The sequence below is a fragment of the Elephas maximus genome, chromosome 17 (genome assembly GCF_024166365.1).
Source record: "Elephas maximus indicus isolate mEleMax1 chromosome 17, mEleMax1 primary haplotype, whole genome shotgun sequence".
Classification (NCBI taxonomy): domain Eukaryota; kingdom Metazoa; phylum Chordata; class Mammalia; order Proboscidea; family Elephantidae; genus Elephas; species Elephas maximus.
The window spans coordinates 48,950,001-48,970,562 of record NC_064835.1 but is presented as its reverse complement, the minus strand read 5'-3'; the positions used below and the strand labels follow the sequence as shown (position 1 = coordinate 48,970,562).

Sequence of the window (20,562 nt, the reverse complement as noted above, 5' to 3'; positions counted from 1 at the left end):
GAACAGACCTGTCTTGGAAGAAGTACAACCAGAATGGTCCTTAGAAGCAAGGATGGCGAGACTGCGTCTTACATACTTTGGACGTGTTTTCAGGAGGGATCAGTCCCTGGAGAAGGACATCATGCTTGGCAGAGTACAGGCTCAGCGGAAGAGAGGAAGACCTTCGACAAGGTGGATTGACACAGTGGCTGCAACAATGAGCTCAAGCATAACAACGATTGTTCAAGGATGGTGCAGGACTGGGCAGTGTTTCATTCTGTTGTACATAGGGTCGCTATGAGTCGGAACCAACTCGACAGCACCTAACAACAATAACAACAACAACATCACTACTTTATTCCTTTTTGTGGCTGATTAATATTCAGTTGTATGGGTATACCATATTTATCCGTTCATCAGTTGAGGACATTTGGGGTATATCTCTTAGTTTGTACTTTACTAAATTGCATTTGTGTTCAGGAAAAACAAATTCATGTTCACTAGCCTTGAAGCTTAGGGGATGTCCTCGGTCCCCAGCATTCTACCTCATGCATGATGAGCTAGCCATCAGTCAGTGTTGCCTGACAGACTGCACTTGACCCTAGAACCATGGGACCTTTGACAGGGAAGGAGGTGGGAGGTCAGCCATCACCTCTGCTAGAATACCCTCAGTGATCAGGAGCTCCTATCTGCTTCACCAGCACCTGCTCCATGGGCGCACTCACCTAATGGTCAGGAAGTTCTTCCTTATTTGGAATAAGTGAGGCTATCATGGTTTGCTTCCATAGCTTTAAACAAATCTCTTATTCACTTGACAGTTGTTTTCCTTGTAGAACGTGGTATCCATGTTACTGTGGTTAGCATTCAGCAGTTTAATCATGTGCTGGCTGAAACACAGCCTTAGCTGGATTGCTGATCCTCCTTAAACTTTTACACAGTTTCTGGGATCAGCTGACTTCTGAATCGTAAGTGCAAGGCAAAATTGCATTAAAGAAACCAAGGCAAGACAGAAACAAACAAAACAAACCAATACTCATGCCCCTGCTTCAGTTCCAGTGCTAATTTGATAATTTTCTTTTCTCTCTCTAGGAATATAAGACTTACAAGGAGAACTTCCTGAAGCGCTTCCAGCTCACCAAGCTGCCACCATATCTGATCTTTTGTATTAAGAGATTCACTAAGAACAACTTCTTTGTGGAGAAGAATCCAACTATTGTCAACTTTCCTATTACGTGGGTATCACCCCGCTTCACTTTCCTCTTAGGGGGAGTGAACCTGAATTTTTTTTTTTCATATTTTTGTATCACTATAAGTTTTAGACTGTCTTAGTTGGAAATTGCAAGGAACAGAGCCTACTTGTATTACATAAATTCAGGGCTTTTATTGAAGGGATACAAGGACCATGAAGACAGATGTTTACCTGGACGCAGTCTCACTTTCACCTTCTGTCCTGTTGCTTGCTGGGAATTACAGTCTTGTGGTATAAGGAAGAGCAGTGATGAAGGAGCAGTAGGACAGGTGGCATTCTGCCTGGCTTGGAAGGTAGTCCCAAGCAGATACGTCTGTCCATCTATTTGCAGGCCATGCACCTTCTTGCATGCTGTAGGTAGGCTTGCATACGGGGGTGACGCCACATTTGTCCTGCCTGCCTTGGTCGATCTGGCTTGTTTTTTTCCCCAGAGGGTAAAACCCAGAACGTCCTCAGTTTCTCCCTATTGACATATATTTTGATATATGGTCTTATGAGTATTTTAGTGGGAAATTGGGAGGAGTCGTATCAGGTACTTCTACTACCTTCTAACTCAGAAAGCTCCTGTAAGACCCCTTCAGGGGGTAGACAGGTGGCATTCACTTCTCAAGAGGTGCAGTTTTTCACACTTGAAGAGGATGTTTTTGTGAGGTCATGGAGAAACCTGGTGACAGAGCAGTCAGGAAGAAACATGGGTCTGTGCAAATGGGTGAATATGGCGAGGGGAAAGCCCTGTGTTTGTTAGTGAGAAGGATTTTAATGGATATGTGATGGGCTGGGAAACTCTGGTGGCATAGTGGTTAAGAGCTACAGCTGCTAACCAAAAGGTTGACAGTTCGAATCCACCAGGTGCCCCTTGGAAACTCTACGGGGCAGTTCTCCTCTGTCTTGTAGGGTCACTATGAGTCAGAATCGACTTGACAGCAATGGGTTTTGGTTTTTTATGATGGGATGAACACCATGTTTAGCTCAGTATTTCTTTTATCTTTGCAAAGTGGTTTGGGAGCTGTAGTGGACAAATGCTTATCTCCTCTTTCATTCCTCCCGCTATCTCCCCGCATCTTCCCAGTTTCTCAGGCTATACCAGCACTGCCGATTCCTCCTTTGAAAACAGCTCCAGTTCTTAATTCTGTGTTGGGTCTAAGAGTAGTTTCTAAAATTAAAGAGGCCTGGGATCCGGGCCTCCCTGCTTGTGGAACCTTGGGCAGGCCATTTGCGTATATGTATTCTGTCATGGGTGGAATGAAGGGTTTGGACTGGATAAACTTTCAGGATCCTTCCAGGTATGATGTTTTGTTATTTCTGGATCTCATGATCAGGAAGAAGCTGAGAACAGTGGGTGGGAGAGCAGGAGAGAAAGCCTTTGTGATGAGCATTGTAGGAGAATTTCTTTTCTCTTTTCCCACACTTTTCTTGTTCTTCACTAGCATCTTGTTCATGTGACAGGTAGAGGGAAATAGGGGACACGCAAGCCTCTCTGCAACATTGAGGGAGACCACAAAGGGTCTTTCTTTTCAAGTCTGTGAAATGGTTCAGAACTGGACTCGGGTGAATTGCCACAGTCATCTCTCTGTTCCTGTTACGAAGCAATGCTCTTGACTCCAGGGCTGCCCTCCAGAAGAAAGAGGACCAACTGTGTGTTGAGCCCTCCAGAGGAAGGAGGACTGACTGTGTTGAGCCCTCCAGGGGAAGGAGGACTGACTGTGTGTTGACCTCAGTTCCTGGTCTGCTGTGGGAACCTCCTTACACCACAGCTTCTTTTGTATCGAGCATGCGCTTTGTTTATTTTGCCCCCAGTTGCATTTGGAGTTTTGGTTACTGACTTCAGTAGTTTGTCCTCCAGAAAGCTTGCTTTGGATAAGTTGAGGAAAAGATTACTTCTTCACTAGTCAGCTTTAGAGAGCATCAAAGCATGAGAGTGATTCTGGGCATCTGCGCTAAAGAAATCCCTTTCAGGGTAATATGGTAATCCCCACTTCCTGAACTGGAACCTTTATGTACCTAATTCTCCTGCGTTTTATTCATAAACATCCTCGTTTTATCAGAGATTTACCAAACTTGTTGTGATTAGGTGCCCTCTGCTCTTTGGGAGGTAGGGTTTTTGGAGCACAGGTTAAAACCTGTGAACAGAAAAGCTTCACTTCTGGCTAATGAGTTGTCATTCTCTCAGACTGTTGTTGGTTGGGAGATGACTATGATTTGCTCCTTTGCCTGTTTTCTAAAACAAGTGATTAAACATGTTAACATTCATTCCTTTGCCACTGGAACCATTTTGGTTCAGTCATGAAAACTTGAATGTAAATACTCTTGAAGATTTTTCTGGGACTTGTTCAGGCAAGTCTTGACAGCTGTTTTTAAAGCTTAGGAGACAGTTTCATGGGAAGTCAGTATTTAGCAGCTGACAGGCAGTTTGGCTATGTAGAGCTCACATGGATTTCTTAAGACTCATACCTAAATTGTCTTTATTAATGAATATATCTTGCAACCCCACTGTATTATATATGAGATACTGTCAGTCTGTAGAAATCAGTGGCTATTGCCAACACCTAGAAAGCTAGCCACATAAAGAAGTTGGAACAAAGTTGTGTTTATTAATACATTAAAAACTTTTGTATTTTTGAACAGGTGATGTTGTCATGTAGTCTAAAAGTCAAAGGGCCACACATCTTCCCAGAGGGAAGGTGGAAGGGAAACAATGTTATATATATATGCATACATACATCTCTGTGTGTGTGTGTATATGTATAACATTGTCTCCCACCCTCCCTCTGGAAGGAACCATGTTAGTGCTTTCTTGTGAACACGTCCAGATACAGTATTATTTTGTTGCCTGTTAAGAATGGTAGCACATCAAACAATTCTAACCTCTAATCGGAGAGAAATATGGTATCTCTTTTATTCTACCTTATAAAATATTTGTAGGCTGAAAAAGGTATATTTTTCCTAAAATTATGCAGTTACTTTAGACAGGGATTGGACTGGACAGTGGGTAGGAGAGGGATGCTGGTGAGGAGTGAGCTTCTTGGATCAGGTGGACACTTGAGACCACGTTGGCATCTCCTGCCTGGAGGGGAGATGAGAGGGTAGAGGGGGTTAGAAGCTGGTGAAATGGACACGAAAAGAGAGAGTGGAGGGAGGGAGCAGGCTGTCTCATTACGGGGAGAGCAATTGGGAGGATGTAGCAAGGTATATCCGCCAGGCACTCCTTGGAAACTCTACGGGGCAATTCTGCTCTGTCCTATAGGGTCGCTATGAGTCAGAATCAACTCAACGGCAGTGGTTTTTTTTTTTTTTTAAGCAAGGTATATATAAGGTTTTGTGTGAGGGGCTGGCTGACTTGATTTGTAAACTTTCACTTAAAGCACAATAAAAATTTAAGATAAAATTATGCAGCTTACATAGTCTTAATATTTTTGTTAGCTGTCAATCTATTTCCCTATTTGGAAATTCTTAATTTTTTTTTAAATTGCATTTTGGGTGAAAGTTTACACAACAAATTAGGTTCCTCTTTAACAATTTCTCTACATATTGTTCAGTGATGTTGGTTATATTTTCACAGTGTGTCAGCATTCTCATTATTTCCGTTCTGGCTGTTCTGTTTCCATTGCTTGAGTTTCCTTGCCCTTCCTTACCTTCTCATCTTTGCTTTATGGTAAATGTTGACTGTTTGGTTTCACATAGGTGATTATTTAAAGGATCACAGCACTCATGGGTGATACTGCTTATTTTATGAGCCAGTCTATTATTTGGCTGAAAGGTGACTTACCAGGAGTGGGTTATGTTCTAAGTTTAAAGGATATTTCAGGGTGATAGTCTTGGGGGATCCGCTAATCTCTACTGGTCCAGTAAGTCTGGCCTTTTTTAGGAATTTGAGGTTTGTTCTACGTTTTTCTCCCATTCTGTCCAGGACCATCTATTGTGTCCCTGGTCAGAACAGTTGTTAGTGGTAGCCCGGCACCATCTATTTCTTGTGGCCTCAGGATAGATGAGGCTGTGGTTCGTGTGAGCTGTTAGTCCTATAGTTTCTTCTTTGAGTCTCTGATTTCCTTCATTCTCTTTTTCTCCAGATGAGTACAGACCAATAGTTTTGTCTTAGGTGGCTGCCTGTAAGCTTTTAAGACCCCAGACAGTACTCACCAAAATAAGATGTAACAGTATATTTATGAGTTGTGTTATGCCGTTTGACGAAGATGTCCCCTGAGACTATGGTCCTAAGCCTTCAAACCCAGTAAACCAAACCTGCGAGGTCTTTAGTTATGTCTGGAAGGTATTCACAATTGTGCCCCCTGTGTGCTTTGTTATATGTATGAATATATTTGCAGCACACACGAACATGTATGTACATATGTGTGTGGCAGCCTGCTTCAGAAAGGATTACAGCCTTGGAGGCCCTGTGGGATAGTTCTGTTCTGTCCTATAGGGTCACTATAATTTGGAATTGAGTTGATGGCCACAGCTATCAGGTACAGGTACACCTATACATGTATGCCCATATACTCAACATGTGCCTTCCTATACACATATACAGATACATATCTCCCTGTGTAACCACACAGATATTTTTTGGTTGTTATTTTGTTGCAAAATTGTATATGTTACAGCATTTACCAAAATTGTCTTTTATTCTTGGGTTCTTTGTACTGTTATCATTTACCTTCGTCAAGTTGTGCATTCTTCACTCATATTGGCTATTGCCTTTCCCATCATCAAATACAGTAGGTGTCTACTATCTAGAAAGGGATTCCCCTCCCTTCCCTCCTGTCCCTGGTAGCCATCAAAGAACAGTTGCTATCTGTGTGTATACCTATTCTTGTCTTTTTGTAAAAGTGAGACCATGCAATGTTTGTCCTTTTGTGATTGACTTATTCCACTTAGTATAATGTCTGCTTGATTCATCTACATTATGTTTCAGGAACTCATCATTATTCTTTATAGCTGCCTAGTATTCTGTTGTATGTGCCATAATTTGTTTATCCATTCATCTGTTGATGGGTATTGAGGTTGTTTCTGTCTTTTTACTATTGTGAATAATGCTGCAGCGAACATGGTTGTGTATATGTCTACTTGTGTCATTGCTCTTAGATCTCTAGGGTATATACCTAGGAGTGGGATTGCTGGATTGTAAGATATTTCTATTTCTAGCCTTTTGAGGAAATGCCATACTGTTTTCCATAGTGGTTATACCATTTTATAAATCCCACCAGCAGTGTATAAAAGTTCCAGTCTCCCCCCAACTTCACCAGAATTGTTGTTTCCTGGTTTTTTGATCATTGCGATTTTTGCAGGTTAAGATGGTATCTCATTGTAGTTTTGATTTGCAACTCTCCAATAGCTAGTGACCCGTGAGTATCTTTTCATCTGTTTGTTAGCTGCTTGAATGTCCTCTTTGGTAAAGTATCTGTTCATGTCCTTTGCCTTTTTTTTTTTGGATAGGATTATTTGTCTTTTTGTTGTTGAGTTGTTGAAGTTTTCTATAAAGTTTGAAGGTTAGACCCTTATTAGATATGTGGGTCTCAAGGAATTTTTCCCAGTCTGTAGGTTCTCTTTTTATTCTTTTGATAAAGTCTTTTGATAAGCATAATTATTTAATTTTTATGAGGTCCCAGTTACCGAATTTGTCTTCTGTTGTTCATGCATTTGTAGTTGTGTTTGATAGTCTATTTCTCCAAAAAATTAGCTCCCTGAGTTTCGTAATTTGAACAGAACAAGGGAATACTGTGTGGTTTAAAATCAAGAAAGGTGTGCGTCAGGGTTGTATCCTTTTACCATACTTATTCAGTCTGTATGCTGCACAAATAATCTGAGAAGCTGGACTGTATGGAGAAGAATGCAGCATCAAGATTGGTGAAAGACTCATTAACAATATGCAATATGTGGATGACACAAGCTTACTTGCTGAAAGCAAGAACTTGAAGCACTTACTGATGAGGATCAAAGACTACAGCCTTCATTATGGATTGCACCTCAACATAAAGAAAATAGAAATACTCACAACTGAACCAATGAGCAACACTGTGATAAATAGAGAAAATATTGAAGTTGTCAAGGATTTCATTTTACTTGGATCCACAATCAACGCCCATGGAAGCTGTAGTCGGGAAATTAAAAGACACATTGCACTGGGCAAATCTGCGGCAAAAGATCTCTTTGAAGTGTTAAAAAGCAAAAATGTCACCTTTCAGACTAAGGCGTGCCAGATCCAAGCCATGGTATTTTCAGTCGCCTCATATGCACGCAAAAGCGAACAGGGAATAAGGACAACCGAAGAATTCACAGCTTTGAATTATGGTGTTGGCAACAATGCTGAATATGCCATGGGACTGCCAGAAGAACTAACAAATCTGTCTTAGAAGAAGTACAGCTGGAATACTCCTTAGAAACGGGGATGGCGACACTACATCTCACCTACTTTGATCTTGTTGTCAGGAGGGATCAGGCCCTGGAGGAGGATATCATGCTTAGTAAAGTAGAGGGTCAGCGAAAAAGAGGGATACCTTCAACAAGATGGATTGACACAGTGGCCACAACGGTAGGCTCAAAAATACCAACAGTAGTGAGGACGGTGCAGGACTGGTGTCTTAGTTATCTAGTGCTGCTATAACAGAAGGACCACAAGTGGTTGGCTTTAACAAAGAGAAATTTATTCTCTCACAGTTTAGGGTAAGTCCAAATTCAGGACATCAGTCAGCTCCAGGGAGAAGCTTTCTCTCTCTGTCAGCTCTGGAGGAAGGTCCTTGTCATCAATCTTCCCCAGGTCTAGGAGCTTCTTAGCACAGGGACCCTGGGTCCAAAGGACTCATTCCTCTCCTGGTTTTTCATTCTTATCCCCCGGTCTTTCTGCTCGCTTCTCTCTTTTATAGCTCAAAAGAGATTGACTCAAGGTACAACCTAATCTTGTAGATTAAGTCCTGCCTCAGTAACATAAATGCCTCTAATCCTGCCTCATTAACATCATACAACCAACCAGCATAGAGGTAGGATTTATAACACATAGGAAAACCACATCAGATGACACAATCCTGGACAGTCACACAATCCTGGGAACCATGGCCTAGCCAAGTTGACACACCTTTTTGGGGGACACAACTCAATCCATAACAACTGGGCAGTGTTTCGTCCTCTTGCACATAGGGTTGCTCAATCCATAACAACTGGGCGGTGTTTCGTCCTCTTGCACATACGGTTGCTCAATCCATAACAACTGGGCGGTGTTTCGTCCTCTTGCACATAGAGTTGCTATGAGTCGGAACCAACTCAGTGACACCTAACAACGTAGTTTTGTCCATATGTTATCTTCTGGGAACTTTATAGTTTTAGCTTTAACGTTTAGGTCTTTGATCCTTTTTTTAATTTTTTTTTTCAGATTTAAAAAAAAATTTTTATTTTTTATTGTACCTTAGATGAAGGTTTACAGAACAAACTAGCTTCTCATTAAACAGTTACCACACATACTGATTTATGACATTGGTCAACAGCCCCACAACATGTCAGCACTCTCTCTTCTTGACCTTGGGTTCCCTATTACCAGCTTTCCTGTTCTCTTCTGCCTGCTAGTCCTTGCCCCTGGACTGGTGTGTCCCTTGTAGTCTCGTTTTGTTTTATGGGCCTGTCTAATCTTTAGATCAAGGATGAACCTTAGGAGTGACTTCATTACTGAGCTAAAAGGGTATCCAGGGGCCATACACTCAGGGTTTCTCCAGTCTCTGTCAGGCCAGTAAGTCTGGTCTTTTTTTGTGAGTTAGAATTTTGTTCTACGTTTTTCTCCAGCTCTGTCTGGGACCCTGTATTGTGATCCCTATCAGAGCAGTCAGGGGTGGTAGCCAAGCACCCTCTACTTGTGCTGGACTAAGTCTGGTGGAGGCTGTGGTAGTTGTGGTCCATTAGTCCTTTGGACTAATCTTTCCCTTGTGTCTTTAGGTTTCTTCATTCTCTCTTGCTCCAGATGGGGTGAGACCAGTGGAATATCTTGAATGGCTGCTGAAGGGTTTTAAGACCCCAGACGCTACTCTGAAGTAGAATGTAGAACATTTTCTTTGTAAACTACGTGATGCCAGTTGAGCAAGATGTCCCTTGAGACTATGGTCCCTACAACCCTGAGCCCTCTTTGATCCATTTTGAGTTAGTTTTTGTGTATGGTGTGAGGTATGGATCCTGTTCCTTTTTTTTTTTTTTTTTAATTGCATATTAGGTGAAAGTTTACGGTACAAATTAGATTCCCATTCAATAGCTTGTAGTCCTTTACTCCGGATGAGAAGAGGCCAATAGTTGGATCTCAGATGACTACTTGTAAGGCTTTAAGACCCCAGATGCTACTCGCCAAGGTAGTGTGCAGAACATTGTCTTTATGAACTATGTTGTGCCAGTTGATATAGATGTTCTCTGGGTCTGTGGCCCTTTGTCTTGGAGCCTGGGAGCTTCATCCCGCAAGGTGTTTGGTTATTTCTAAGAGGTTTCCCTGGCTGTGCCCCTTGTGTGCTCTTTTGTCTGTATTGATGTATGAGGAGCACCTGCAGTCATGTATGTAGACATATCCACCATCACACCTGTATCTGCTGGTGGACGTGCTCCCTTACACCCTCCCACACCTCTTGGCATATCTGCCTACCTAAGTATCCATTTGTAGATTATCGTTTGTTAATACTATTGGTTCAAGATTGTGTATGCTATGGTAGTCACTGTAGTTGAGCTTAATTCTTGTGTTCCTCTCAGTGTCCTTTCTTGCCTTGGTCATGTTGTGCTGACTTCACCCATAGTGTATTGCATTTCTGTTCACCAATATTAACACGTGTCTTCCGTCTATTTGGTAATATTCTATGTCACCCCCCCTCGTAACCATCAAAGAATGTTGTTTTTTCTGTGTGTATAAACCTTTTATTGTTACTTTATAATAGTGGTCTCATACAATATTTGTCCTTTTGTGATCGACTTACTTCATTCAGACCCTGCTTCATTTTTATGCAAATGATACCTAGTTTTGCTAGCTCTATTTGTTAAAGAGACTGTTTCTTCCCTGTTGAATGGACTTTGACCCCTTGTTGAAAGTCAGCTGCCTGTAGATGGATGGATTTACTTCTGGGTTCTCAATTCTGTTCCATTGATCTATGTGTCTGTCATTGTACCAGTACCAGGCTGTTTTGATTTCTTGTTTTTGTACAGTCTTCACAAGAAGCATTTATTACAGCATGTTATTTGTAATAACCAGTATACATTTGTACTTCAGCTGATGTATAGAAGGAGATTTTACTCCAAGCACATCAAGAATGATTTTCTACATTTGAAAGTGAATGCTCAGATATTAAAAATAAATCTGTTTCTTTAAATCCTAATTGAAGGAACCTAGTCAGTGATTTCTTTTGGCAACTAGACCTGAGAAATGTGGAAGTGATGGAGTGGCCAAGGTGTGTCACATACACAGAGAGGAGAGGAGAAAGCCAGGCTGCAGAAGCAGGGAGAATGGAGCTAGCGTGTAAAGGGAAGCAGAAAAGAGCGTAAGGAGGTCCCTTGGATCCCGCTGCTTCTCCAGTGCCTGGTTCCAGCTCATTCCGCACCTAAGAAACTTTCGATAAATTGCCCTTTTGTGCTTAGGCTAACTTGGGTGAGTTTCTGTCACTTACTTAAGAGAAGAACAACCAAATGAAGAAGCAGAGTCCCAGGAAAGAAAAGGAGAAAAAAATTCACTCTGGCTGATTTGTCACATTGAGATTGTTACAGTCACTACACACTGTGGCAGCCTGCGTAATCACGTGGCTGGGCCTTTCATGACCTGGGACCAAAGACCAGGCTTGACTGAACACTGCAGCCGAACTCCCAGCTGGGACAGTGGTGAGATGGATCACACCTGTTGTCTCACTTAATGCTTACCTGCACATACTTGTAGGAGGCCTATGGAGACCATACTCTCATTCTCATGTCATAGAACATGCTGAATCTCATGGCTCCGAAGTGGCAGAGCCTGGTCTCCCATTCAGGTTGGGATGACTCCAGTTCCTGAACTTTGGACTGTTGGACTTGCTTTTAAAATATGTGTTTCCCACAGGGCCTCTCTTTCTAGTAAAAAGCCTCGTTTTTATGGCAAATTATGTGAATTCCCACAAACCTGGGCTTTCATGGCTCTGCAAGCCTGTCTAGGATTAGGGTCTTCAAATAAGGTTCAACAGCTTTGTGGTCAGTGTGTGTGGGAAAGTTTCCCTAACCTCACAGCCTTTGTCTGATATCCTGGTTGTATTTTTATCTCCACCAGAAATGTGGATCTGAGAGAATACTTGTCTGAAGAAGTACAGGCAGTACACAAGAATACCACCTATGACCTCATCGCCAACATTGTGCACGACGGCAAGCCCTCAGAGGGCTCCTACCGGATCCACGTACTCCATCACGTGAGTGGCAGTGGGTGGCAAGAGCCTTTGGCACTTCCGAGGGCAGTTCCCTTCAGTTTGCCCTTTCTTGGCTTTGGGGCTCTGCAGATAATGGAGCTGTCCGTGGCTGAGACAGTGGTTCTTAGTTTTAGCCGTACATTGAACTCACATGGGGAACTTTTTAAAATCCTTATACCTGGGCACCAGCCCAGACCAATTCCAGGATGGAGGCCAGGGTTGCTGCTAAATACCTGACAGTGCACAGGACAGTCCCCCACAGCAAAGAGTTGGCTGGCCCAAAATACAATCAGTGTTGAGGTTGAGAAACCCTGCGTTAGAGTATCTGGAGGTGGAACCAGGGCATCGTGATATTTTGAAGTTCCCTGGGAGATTCTGAGGTGCAGCCAAGTTTGAGGGCCACTGTTTGAGACTGTAGCCTCGCCACTCAGAGTGGGACCAGTGGACCAGCAGCATTGACATCATCTGGGAGCTTGTTCAAAATGCAGAATCTCAGGTCCCACCCAAAGCACTAAATCAGAATCTGTATTTTAACAAGATCCTCTGATTTGTATGAAATTAAAGCTTGTGAAGCACTGTCTAGAGGCTCCGTTTCAGCTAAAACATTTTACGTGTTTGTCTCAGGCTGAAAAGGATGAAGCAGGTTCTTAAGATGTGTTTGGTACCATCCAGATTATTAGCACAGGTTATAATTTGATTGGTTGTTTATGGAACCGTAGGTTTTGATTTATAAAGTATTTTACTATGTGCTGGACATGACACCAAGTGCTTAATTTATGTTACTGCATTTATATCCTTGAAACACACTTCTGAGGTCAGTCAGTGTCATCTTTTTACAGACGAGGAAACCTAGGCCCAAAGAGTTTGAGTAACTTATCTGAAGTCAGTAGAGCTGGCTTCAAAGCCCATGTTCATAACCAGGCCTTGAACCATGAAAGGAAATTGCTTATGTTATCCATATTCTGAAATATCGGAATACCCGAAGTATCTGGAATATCCATGTTGACATTTCCAAGATGTTTGGAGGAGTGAGGTAGGTGGGCTTCCAGAAGTGCCTCTGCCATAATCCAGAAGAAGCCTCTTTCTCCCCTTGTTCCTGGAAGCATGAAGTTAGGCAGGTTTTGCTGTATGTGCAGCAGTAGTTTGTAGGCCAAAAGGAAGCAGGTTAGAACGATGGAATTGTCCATCAGAGACACTTTCTTGTGTATCAGTTGCTTTTGCTCTCTGGAGTGGGGGTAGGGTTGTGCACGTGTAGGTTCTCCTTCCAGCTACACTGTACACGTCAGTGAGTTGTCTAGCCTGTCATCTCTGAACGTGGAGAAGTCTTATTTGAGGAGTAGAAGGCTTCTTCTTTTCCTCTTTATTGTCCCCTTGAATCCTCCTGAAAAGACATTTGACTCCACTGTACTTCAGTGAATCCTCAAATGGGATTGAGATCAGCACACCAAAAACTCTAAATGCAGTGATGCTCAGCAGAGGTCCTACACCTTTTATTTGTGGCTCTTGCTGGGTAACGGTCTAGTGTCCTTTCTTCTGATTTTTCTAACTTTTGGCTGCGATCTCTTCCTTCTGCACCCTTGGTTTTAGGGAACAGACTAACCCAGCCCTGCCCACTCTTTGCAGGGGACGGGCAAGTGGTATGAATTACAAGACCTCCAGGTGACTGACATCCTTCCCCAGATGATCACGCTGTCAGAGGCGTACATTCAGGTGGGTTGGTCTCAGACTTGGTGGAGGGGTTAGCATGACAAGGCCTCAGAGGTGGGATGTGGGAACCCATGAGGAATGATGTGGGAGATGTCAGGAAGTGGGGTGGGAGAGAGTGAGGTACTCTACCTTAGATAGATGGATGCCTGTTGAGAGGCGCTGGTGTGGTGAGGCCTGGAAAGTTAAGCAGAAATTTTCAGAAAAGAAGAGAAGCAGAGAAGCATGGAGGATTTATGAATAAGGAAGAAGAGTTGTGTTTACAGCCAGGTGAGTCTGGAGAGGCGTGTGGTCTGGTTCCACAGAAGAGGAGTCTGGAATCATCAGGGAGGCCAGCTGGGCGTTGTCTCTGAAGTCTTCCCCAGGTCGTCAGGCAAAGTTAGCACTCTTCTCTATGACCCACAGCACTCTCTACATGCTGTTATTAGAGTACTGACCATATTATCTTACCTGTTTGCCTTCTCCATTGAATTGAGAGCCCATGGAAGATAGGATTGCTATCTTCTCTTTTGTAACTGCCCTGATACCTGGGAAAAGAAGGAAGATTGAGACTAAGAAAGAACTAGAGCTTTGTAAAAGACACCTCACTTTTTGGAGATGACTCCTTTCTCTCGGTAGTGGCTTGTCTAAGGTTGTAGGCTTGGCCATGAGTCTTCTTAGAAAGGGAATTTGGAAAGGGAAGTAAAGAAGGGTGAGGAAGGGTGGAAAATGAAAATTGAATGAAGGGAATTTTCTGAAAGGTTATGAGTCAGTTTCCTGGAACTTACTTAGCAGATATGTAAGTGGGGTAAAGGTTGTCCACTGCCTGGCACAGAAGATACTTGATAAATTTTTGTTGATTGAATGTCTCCTAGACCAGCTCCTAAATGTCTGTTGTATTCATCTTACAGATATGGAAGTGCCGAGATAATGATGAAACCAACCAGCAGGGGGCTTGAAGGATGAGTCTAGGAATTTGCTCTGGGGTGCTTTTGGCTGAAGACTGCAAATGAGAGTACTGATGCTGCGGGTTCTTTGGGCAGCCTGATTTTTCCGGATTCTGGCTCACATCAGAATGTCAGGGCTGCCCTCCTGGGATGGCTTTGTGCCGTCACCCAGCTAGTTTTTGATCAATTTATTGTAGATTGAAGCTCCCTTCTCCTTCCTGTCTGGCTTCCTTCTAGCTTCAGCAGGCCAGAACTCTTAAAAACATGTGTAATTTATTTCTGAGTGTCTGGGAGTATCTGAAGGATCTGAAGGACAAGGTAATTTCTTTTAAGCATCAAGCCTCAGGATTTTAGGAATAAGAGCTTGAAGCTGGTCATATCTTTCACCTATTACAGGTAGATGATTCTCCTGGGGTTCCTTTCATTTCTTGATGTGTTTTTGGATTAAATATATTTCTGTTTTTAAACTAGCCTCTTGTTTTATTTTTCTCTTAGGCAGCCTAAGGGAAGGGTATATTTTTTAAAATACTTATTCTTGGTGGCAAAATTTACAAGTAAACATACATCCATTCACAGTTTCTATACAAGCAGTTGAATGGCATTGATTACATCACACTGTGTCACTGTTCTCGCTGTCTACCCACGTTGTTTCATCACAGTTGATTTAGGATCTCTACCCCTTAAAGTTCCCATCTGTGCTTTAGATGAACTTTTGTCAGTTTAAGCTCATATAGACAGTGCTCTACAAGAGTGCTATCTCAAGGTAAACATTCTTCACTAATTTGTTTAGTGGTGTCTTAGTCATCTAGTGCTGCTATAACAGAAATACCACAAGTGGATGGCTTTAACAAAGAGAAATTTATTCTCTCACAGTCTAGTAGGTTATAAGTCCAAATTCAGGTTGTCAGCTCCAGGGGAAGGCTTTCTCTCTCTTTTGGCTCTGGAGGAAGGTCATTGCCCTTAGTCTTCCCCTGGTTGAGGAGCTTTTCAGGACAGGGACCCTGGGTCCAAAGGACAAGCTCTGCTCCTAGTGCTGCTTTCTTGGTGGTATGAGGTCCCCAAATATGTGCTTGCTTCCCTTTCTTTTTATCTCTTGAGAGATAAAAGGTGGTGCAGGCCTAGTTGGACTAAACCAAAAGCAAAGTTTCCTGAATAAACTGAATGCTTCGAAGGCCATCGTAGCAGGAGCAGGAGTCTGGGGACCATTGTTTCAGGGGACATCTAAGTCACTTAGCATAATAAACTCTATTAAGAAAACATTCTGCGTCCCACTTTGGAGAGTGGTGTCTGGGGTCTTAAACACTTGCAAGCAGCCATCTAAGATGCATCAATGTGTCTCAACCCACCTGGATCAAAGGAGAATGAAGAACACCAAGGACACAAGGTGATTACGAGCCCAAGAGACAGAAAGGGGCACATGAACCAGAGACTACATCAGCCTGAGACCAGAAGAACTAGATGGTGCCTGGCTATAACCGATGACTGCCCTGACAGGGAACACAACAGAGGACCCCTGAGGGAGCAGGAGAACAGTGGGATGCAGACCCCAAATTCTCATAAGACCAGACTTAATGGTCTGACTGAGACTGGAAGGACCCTGGTGGTCATGGCTACTGTACCTTCTGCTGGCCCAGGACAGGAACCATTCCCAAAGCCAACTCTTCAGACATGGATTGGACTGGACAATGGGTTGGAGAGGGATGCTGGTGAGGAGTGAGCTTCTTGGATCAGGTGGACACTTGAGACTATGTTGGCATCTCCTGCCTGGAGGGGAGATGAGAGGGCGGAGGGGGTTAGAAGCTGGCGAAAAGGACACAAAAAGAGAGAGTGGAGGGAGAGAGCAGGCTGTCTCATTAGGGGGAGAGTAATTGGGAGTGTGTAGCAAGGTGTATATGGGTTTTTGGGTGAGAGACTGACTTGATTTGTAAACTTTCACTTAAAGCGCAGTAAAAATTATTAAAAAAAAAAAAAAAGTGGTTCAGGCCACATCCTAGGGAAATGCCCTTTATTACTGGATCGTGGAGGTGACCTGAGTAAGGGTGGTGTTATAATCCCACCCTAATCCTCTTTAACATAATATTACAATCACAAAATGGAGGACAACCACAAAATACTGGGAATCATGGCCTAACCAAGTTAACACATTTTTGGGGGGACACAATCTATGACAAGTGGGAAGGATTTTTTTTTAATCCTCACAAACTGTCTACCCTACTGTGTGTTATCTGGTGGGCATGGCACGTGTCTCTTTTTTACAAAAATTTTTATTGTGCTTTAAGTGAAAGTTTACAAATCAAGTCAGTCTCTCATACAAAAATTTATATACACCTTGCTGTATACTCCTAATTGCTCTTCCCCTAATGAAGCAGCACACTTCTTCCCTCCACTCTGTATTTTCATGTCCATTCGACCAGCTTCTGACCCCCTTTGCCTTCTCATCTCCACTCCAGACAGGAGTTGCCCACAAAGCCTCATGTGTCTACTTGATCCATGAAGCTCGTTCTTCACCATTATCATTTTCTGTCCCATAGTCCAGTGCAATCCCTGTCTGAAGAGTTGGCTTTGGGAATGGTTCCTGTCTTGGGCTAACAGGAGGTCTGGGGACCATGACCTCTGGGGTCCTAGTCTCAGTCAGACCATTAAGTCTGGTCTTATGAGAATTTGGGGTCTGCATCCCACTGTTCTCCTGCTCCCTCAGGGGTTCTCTGTTGTGTTCCCTGTCAGGGCAGTCTTTGGTTATAGCTGGGAACCATCTAGTTCTGGTCTCAGGCTGATGTAGTCTCTGGTTTATGTGGTTCTTTCTGTCTCTTGGGCTCATAATTACCTTGTGTTTTTTGGTGTTCTACATTCTTCTTTGCTCCAGGTGGGTTGAGACACACTGATGCATCTCAGGTGGCCACTTGCTAGCGTTTAAGACCCCAGACACCACTCTCCAAAGTGAGATGCAGAATGTTTTCATAATAGATTTTATTATGCCAGTTGACTTAGATGTCCCCTGAAACCATGGTCCCCAAACACCTGCTCCTGCTACGCTGGCCTTAGAAGTGTTCAATTTATTCAGGAAACTGCTTTTTGGTTTAGTCCAATTGTGCTGACCTCTCCTGTATTGTGTGTTGTCCTTCCCTTCACCTAAAATACTTCTCGTCTACTTTCTAATTAGTGAATACCCCCTCCCTCCCTTGATCCAACTCTCATAACTACCAAAGACTATTTTCTTTATTTAAAACTATTTCTTGAGTTCTTACAATAGTGGTCTCATATAATATTTGTCCTTTTGCAACTAATTTCACTCAGCGTAATGCCTCCCAGATTCCTTCATCTTATGAAATGTTTCACAGATTAATCATTGTCCTTTATTAATGTGTAGTATTCCATGTGTGAATATACCGTAATTTTTTTATCCATTCATCCATTGATGGGCATCTTGGTTGCTTCCATCTTTTTGCTATTGTAAACAGTGTTGCAGTGAACAGGGTGTGCATGTATCTGTTTGTGTAAAGGCTCTTATTTCTCTAGGATATATTCCAAGGAGTGGGATTTCTGGATCGTATGGTAGTTCTATTTCTAGCTTTTGAAGGAAGTGCCAAATCGATTTCCAAAATGTTTGTACCATTTTACATTTCCACCAGTAACGTGTAAGTGTTCCAGTCTCTCCACAAGCTCTCCAACATTTATTATTTTGTGCTTTTTGGATTAACACCAGCCTTGTTGGAGCGAGATGGAATCTCACTGTACTTTTGATTTACATTTCTCTAATGCCTAATGATCGTGAGCATTCTTCACGTATCTGTTAGCTACCTGAATGTCTTCTTTAGTGAAGCGACTGTTCATATCCTTTGTCCATTTTTAATTGGTTATTTGTCTTTTTGTAGTTGAGTCTTTGCAGTATGATGTAGATTTTAGAGATCAGGCGCTGATCGGATATGTCATTGCTAAAAACTTTTCCCCAGCCTGTAGGTAATCTTCTTAGTCTTTTGGTGAAGTGTTTGGATGAGCATAGGTGTTTGATTTTTAGGGGCTCCCAGTTATCTCGTTTCTTTTCTGGTGTTTGTGCAGTGTTAGTAATGTTTTGTTTATGCCATGTATTAGGGCTCCTAGTGTCCCTATTTTTTCTTCCATGATCTTTATCATTTTAGATTTTATATTATTTAGGTCTTTGATCCATTTTGAGTTAGTTTTTGTGCATGGTGTGAGGTATGGGTCTTGTTTCATTTTTTTGCAGATGGATATCCAGTTATGCCAGCACTAATTGTTAAAGAGACTGTCTTTTCATTATTTAACTGTTTTGGGGCCTTTGTCAAATATCAACTGCACATATGTGGATTGATTTATATCTGGATTCTCAATTCTGTTCCTTTGGTCTATGTTTCTGTTGTTGGACCAGTACCAGGCTGTTGTGACTACTGTGGCGGTATAATAGGTTCTAAAATCGGGTAGTATGAGGCCTCCCACTTTGTTCTTCTTTTTCAGTAATGCTTTACTTATCTGGGGCCTCTTTCCCTTCCATATGAAGTTGGTGATTTGTTTCTCCATCTCATTAAAAAATGTCATTGGAATTTGGATCAGAATTGCATTGTATCTTTAGATGGCTTTTGGTAGAATAGACATTCTTATGATGTTAAGACTTCCTATGCATGAGCAAGGTATGTTTTTCCACTTATGTAGGTCCGTTTTGGTTTCTTGCAGTAGTGTCTTGTAGTTTTCTTTGTATAGGTCTTTTACATCTCTGGTAAGATTTATTCCTAAGTATTTTTTCTTCTTGAGGGCTACTGTAAATGGCATTGATTTGGCGATTTCCTCTTCGATGTTCTTTTTTGTTGGTGTAGAGGAATCGAACAGATTTTCGTATGTTTGTTTTGTATCCTGATACTCTGCTGAACTCTTCTCTTAGTTTCAGTAGTTTTCTGGAGGATTCCTTAGGGTTTTCTGTGTATAAGATCATGTCATTTGCAAATAGAGGTACTTTGACTTCTTCCTTACCAATCTGGATGCTCTTTATTTCTTTATCTAGCCTAATTGCTCTGGCTAGGACCTCCAGCACAATGTTGAATGAGAGTGGTGATAAAGGGCATCCTTGTCGGGTTCCTATCTCAAGGGCAATGCTTTCAGACTCTCTCCATTTAGGATGATGTTGGCTTTTGGCTTTGTATAAATGTCCTTTATTATGTTGAGGAATTTTCCTTCTCTTCCTATTTTGCTGAGAGTTTTTATGATGAATGGGTGTTGAACTTTGTCAAATGCCTTTTCTGCATAAATTGATAAGATCATTTGGTTCTTGTCTTTTATTTGTATGATGGATTACATTAATTGTTTTTCTAATGTTGAACCATCCCTGCATACCTGGTGTGAATCCCACTTGGTCATGGTGAATTATTTTTTTGATATGTTGTTGAATTCTATTGGTTAGAATTTTGTTGAGGATTTTTGCATCTAAGTTCATGAGGGATATAGGTCTGTATTTTTTTGTGTGTGTGTGGTGCCTTTACCTGGTTTTGGTATCAAGGATGTGCTGGCTTCATAGAATGAGTTTGAGAGTATTCTGCCCTTTTCTATGCTCTGAAATACCTTTAGTAGTAGTGGTGTTAACTCTTCTCTGAAAGTTTGGTAGAACTCTGCAGTGAAGCTGTCTGGGCCAGAGCTTTTTTTTGTTGGGAGTTTTTAAATTACCTTTTCAATCTCTTCTTTTGTTATGGGTTTATTTAGTTGTTCTACCTCTATTTGTGTTAGCTTAGTTAGATAATGTGTTTCTAGAAAGTCATCCATTTCTTCTAGGTTTTCAAATTTGTTAGAGTACAGTTTTTCATGGTAATCTGATATGATTTTTTTAATTTCAGTTGGGTGTGTTGTAATATCATCCATCTCATTTCTTATTTGGGTTATTTGCTTCCTCTCCTGTTTTTCTTTTGTCAATGTGACCAAGGGTTTAACAATTTTGTTATTTTTTTTCAAAGAACCCGCTTTTGGTCTTGTTAACTCAATTGTTTTTCTGTTTTCTATTTAATTCTGCTGTAATTTTTATTATTTGCTTTCTTCTATTGCTCTCATTCTGTTTGTTCAAGTTGTAGAGGTAAATCTTTGATTTTGGCCCTTTATTCTTTTAGGATGTGTGCATGTATTGACATATAAATTTACCTCTGAGCACTGCTTTTGCTGTGTCCCAAAGGTTCTGATAGAAATGTTTTCATTCTCATTAGACTCTATGAATTTCTTTATTCTGCCCTTAATGTCTTCTATAACCCACTCTTTTTTGAGCGGGGTATTGTTCAGTTCTAAGTGTTTGATTTCTTTTCCCTCCCTTTTCTGTTATTGATTTCTACTTTTATGGTCTTAT

General features: G+C 41.9%; 1 protein-coding gene across 1 annotated transcript in view; it reads left to right on the top strand.

The window, feature by feature from the left end:
* Positions 1–14,692, top strand: part of USP39 (ubiquitin specific peptidase 39) — a 35,244-nt gene extending 20,552 nt beyond the window's left edge. The window contains exons 10-13 of the mRNA XM_049856928.1: positions 1,069–1,211; positions 11,469–11,604; positions 13,225–13,311; positions 14,196–14,692. Coding sequence (XP_049712885.1) covers positions 1,069–1,211; positions 11,469–11,604; positions 13,225–13,311; positions 14,196–14,243 — 414 coding nt within the window. The 3' untranslated portion in view covers positions 14,244–14,692. The remainder of the gene's footprint in view (positions 1–1,068; positions 1,212–11,468; positions 11,605–13,224; positions 13,312–14,195) is intronic.
* Positions 14,693–20,562: the final 5,870 nt, after the last annotated feature.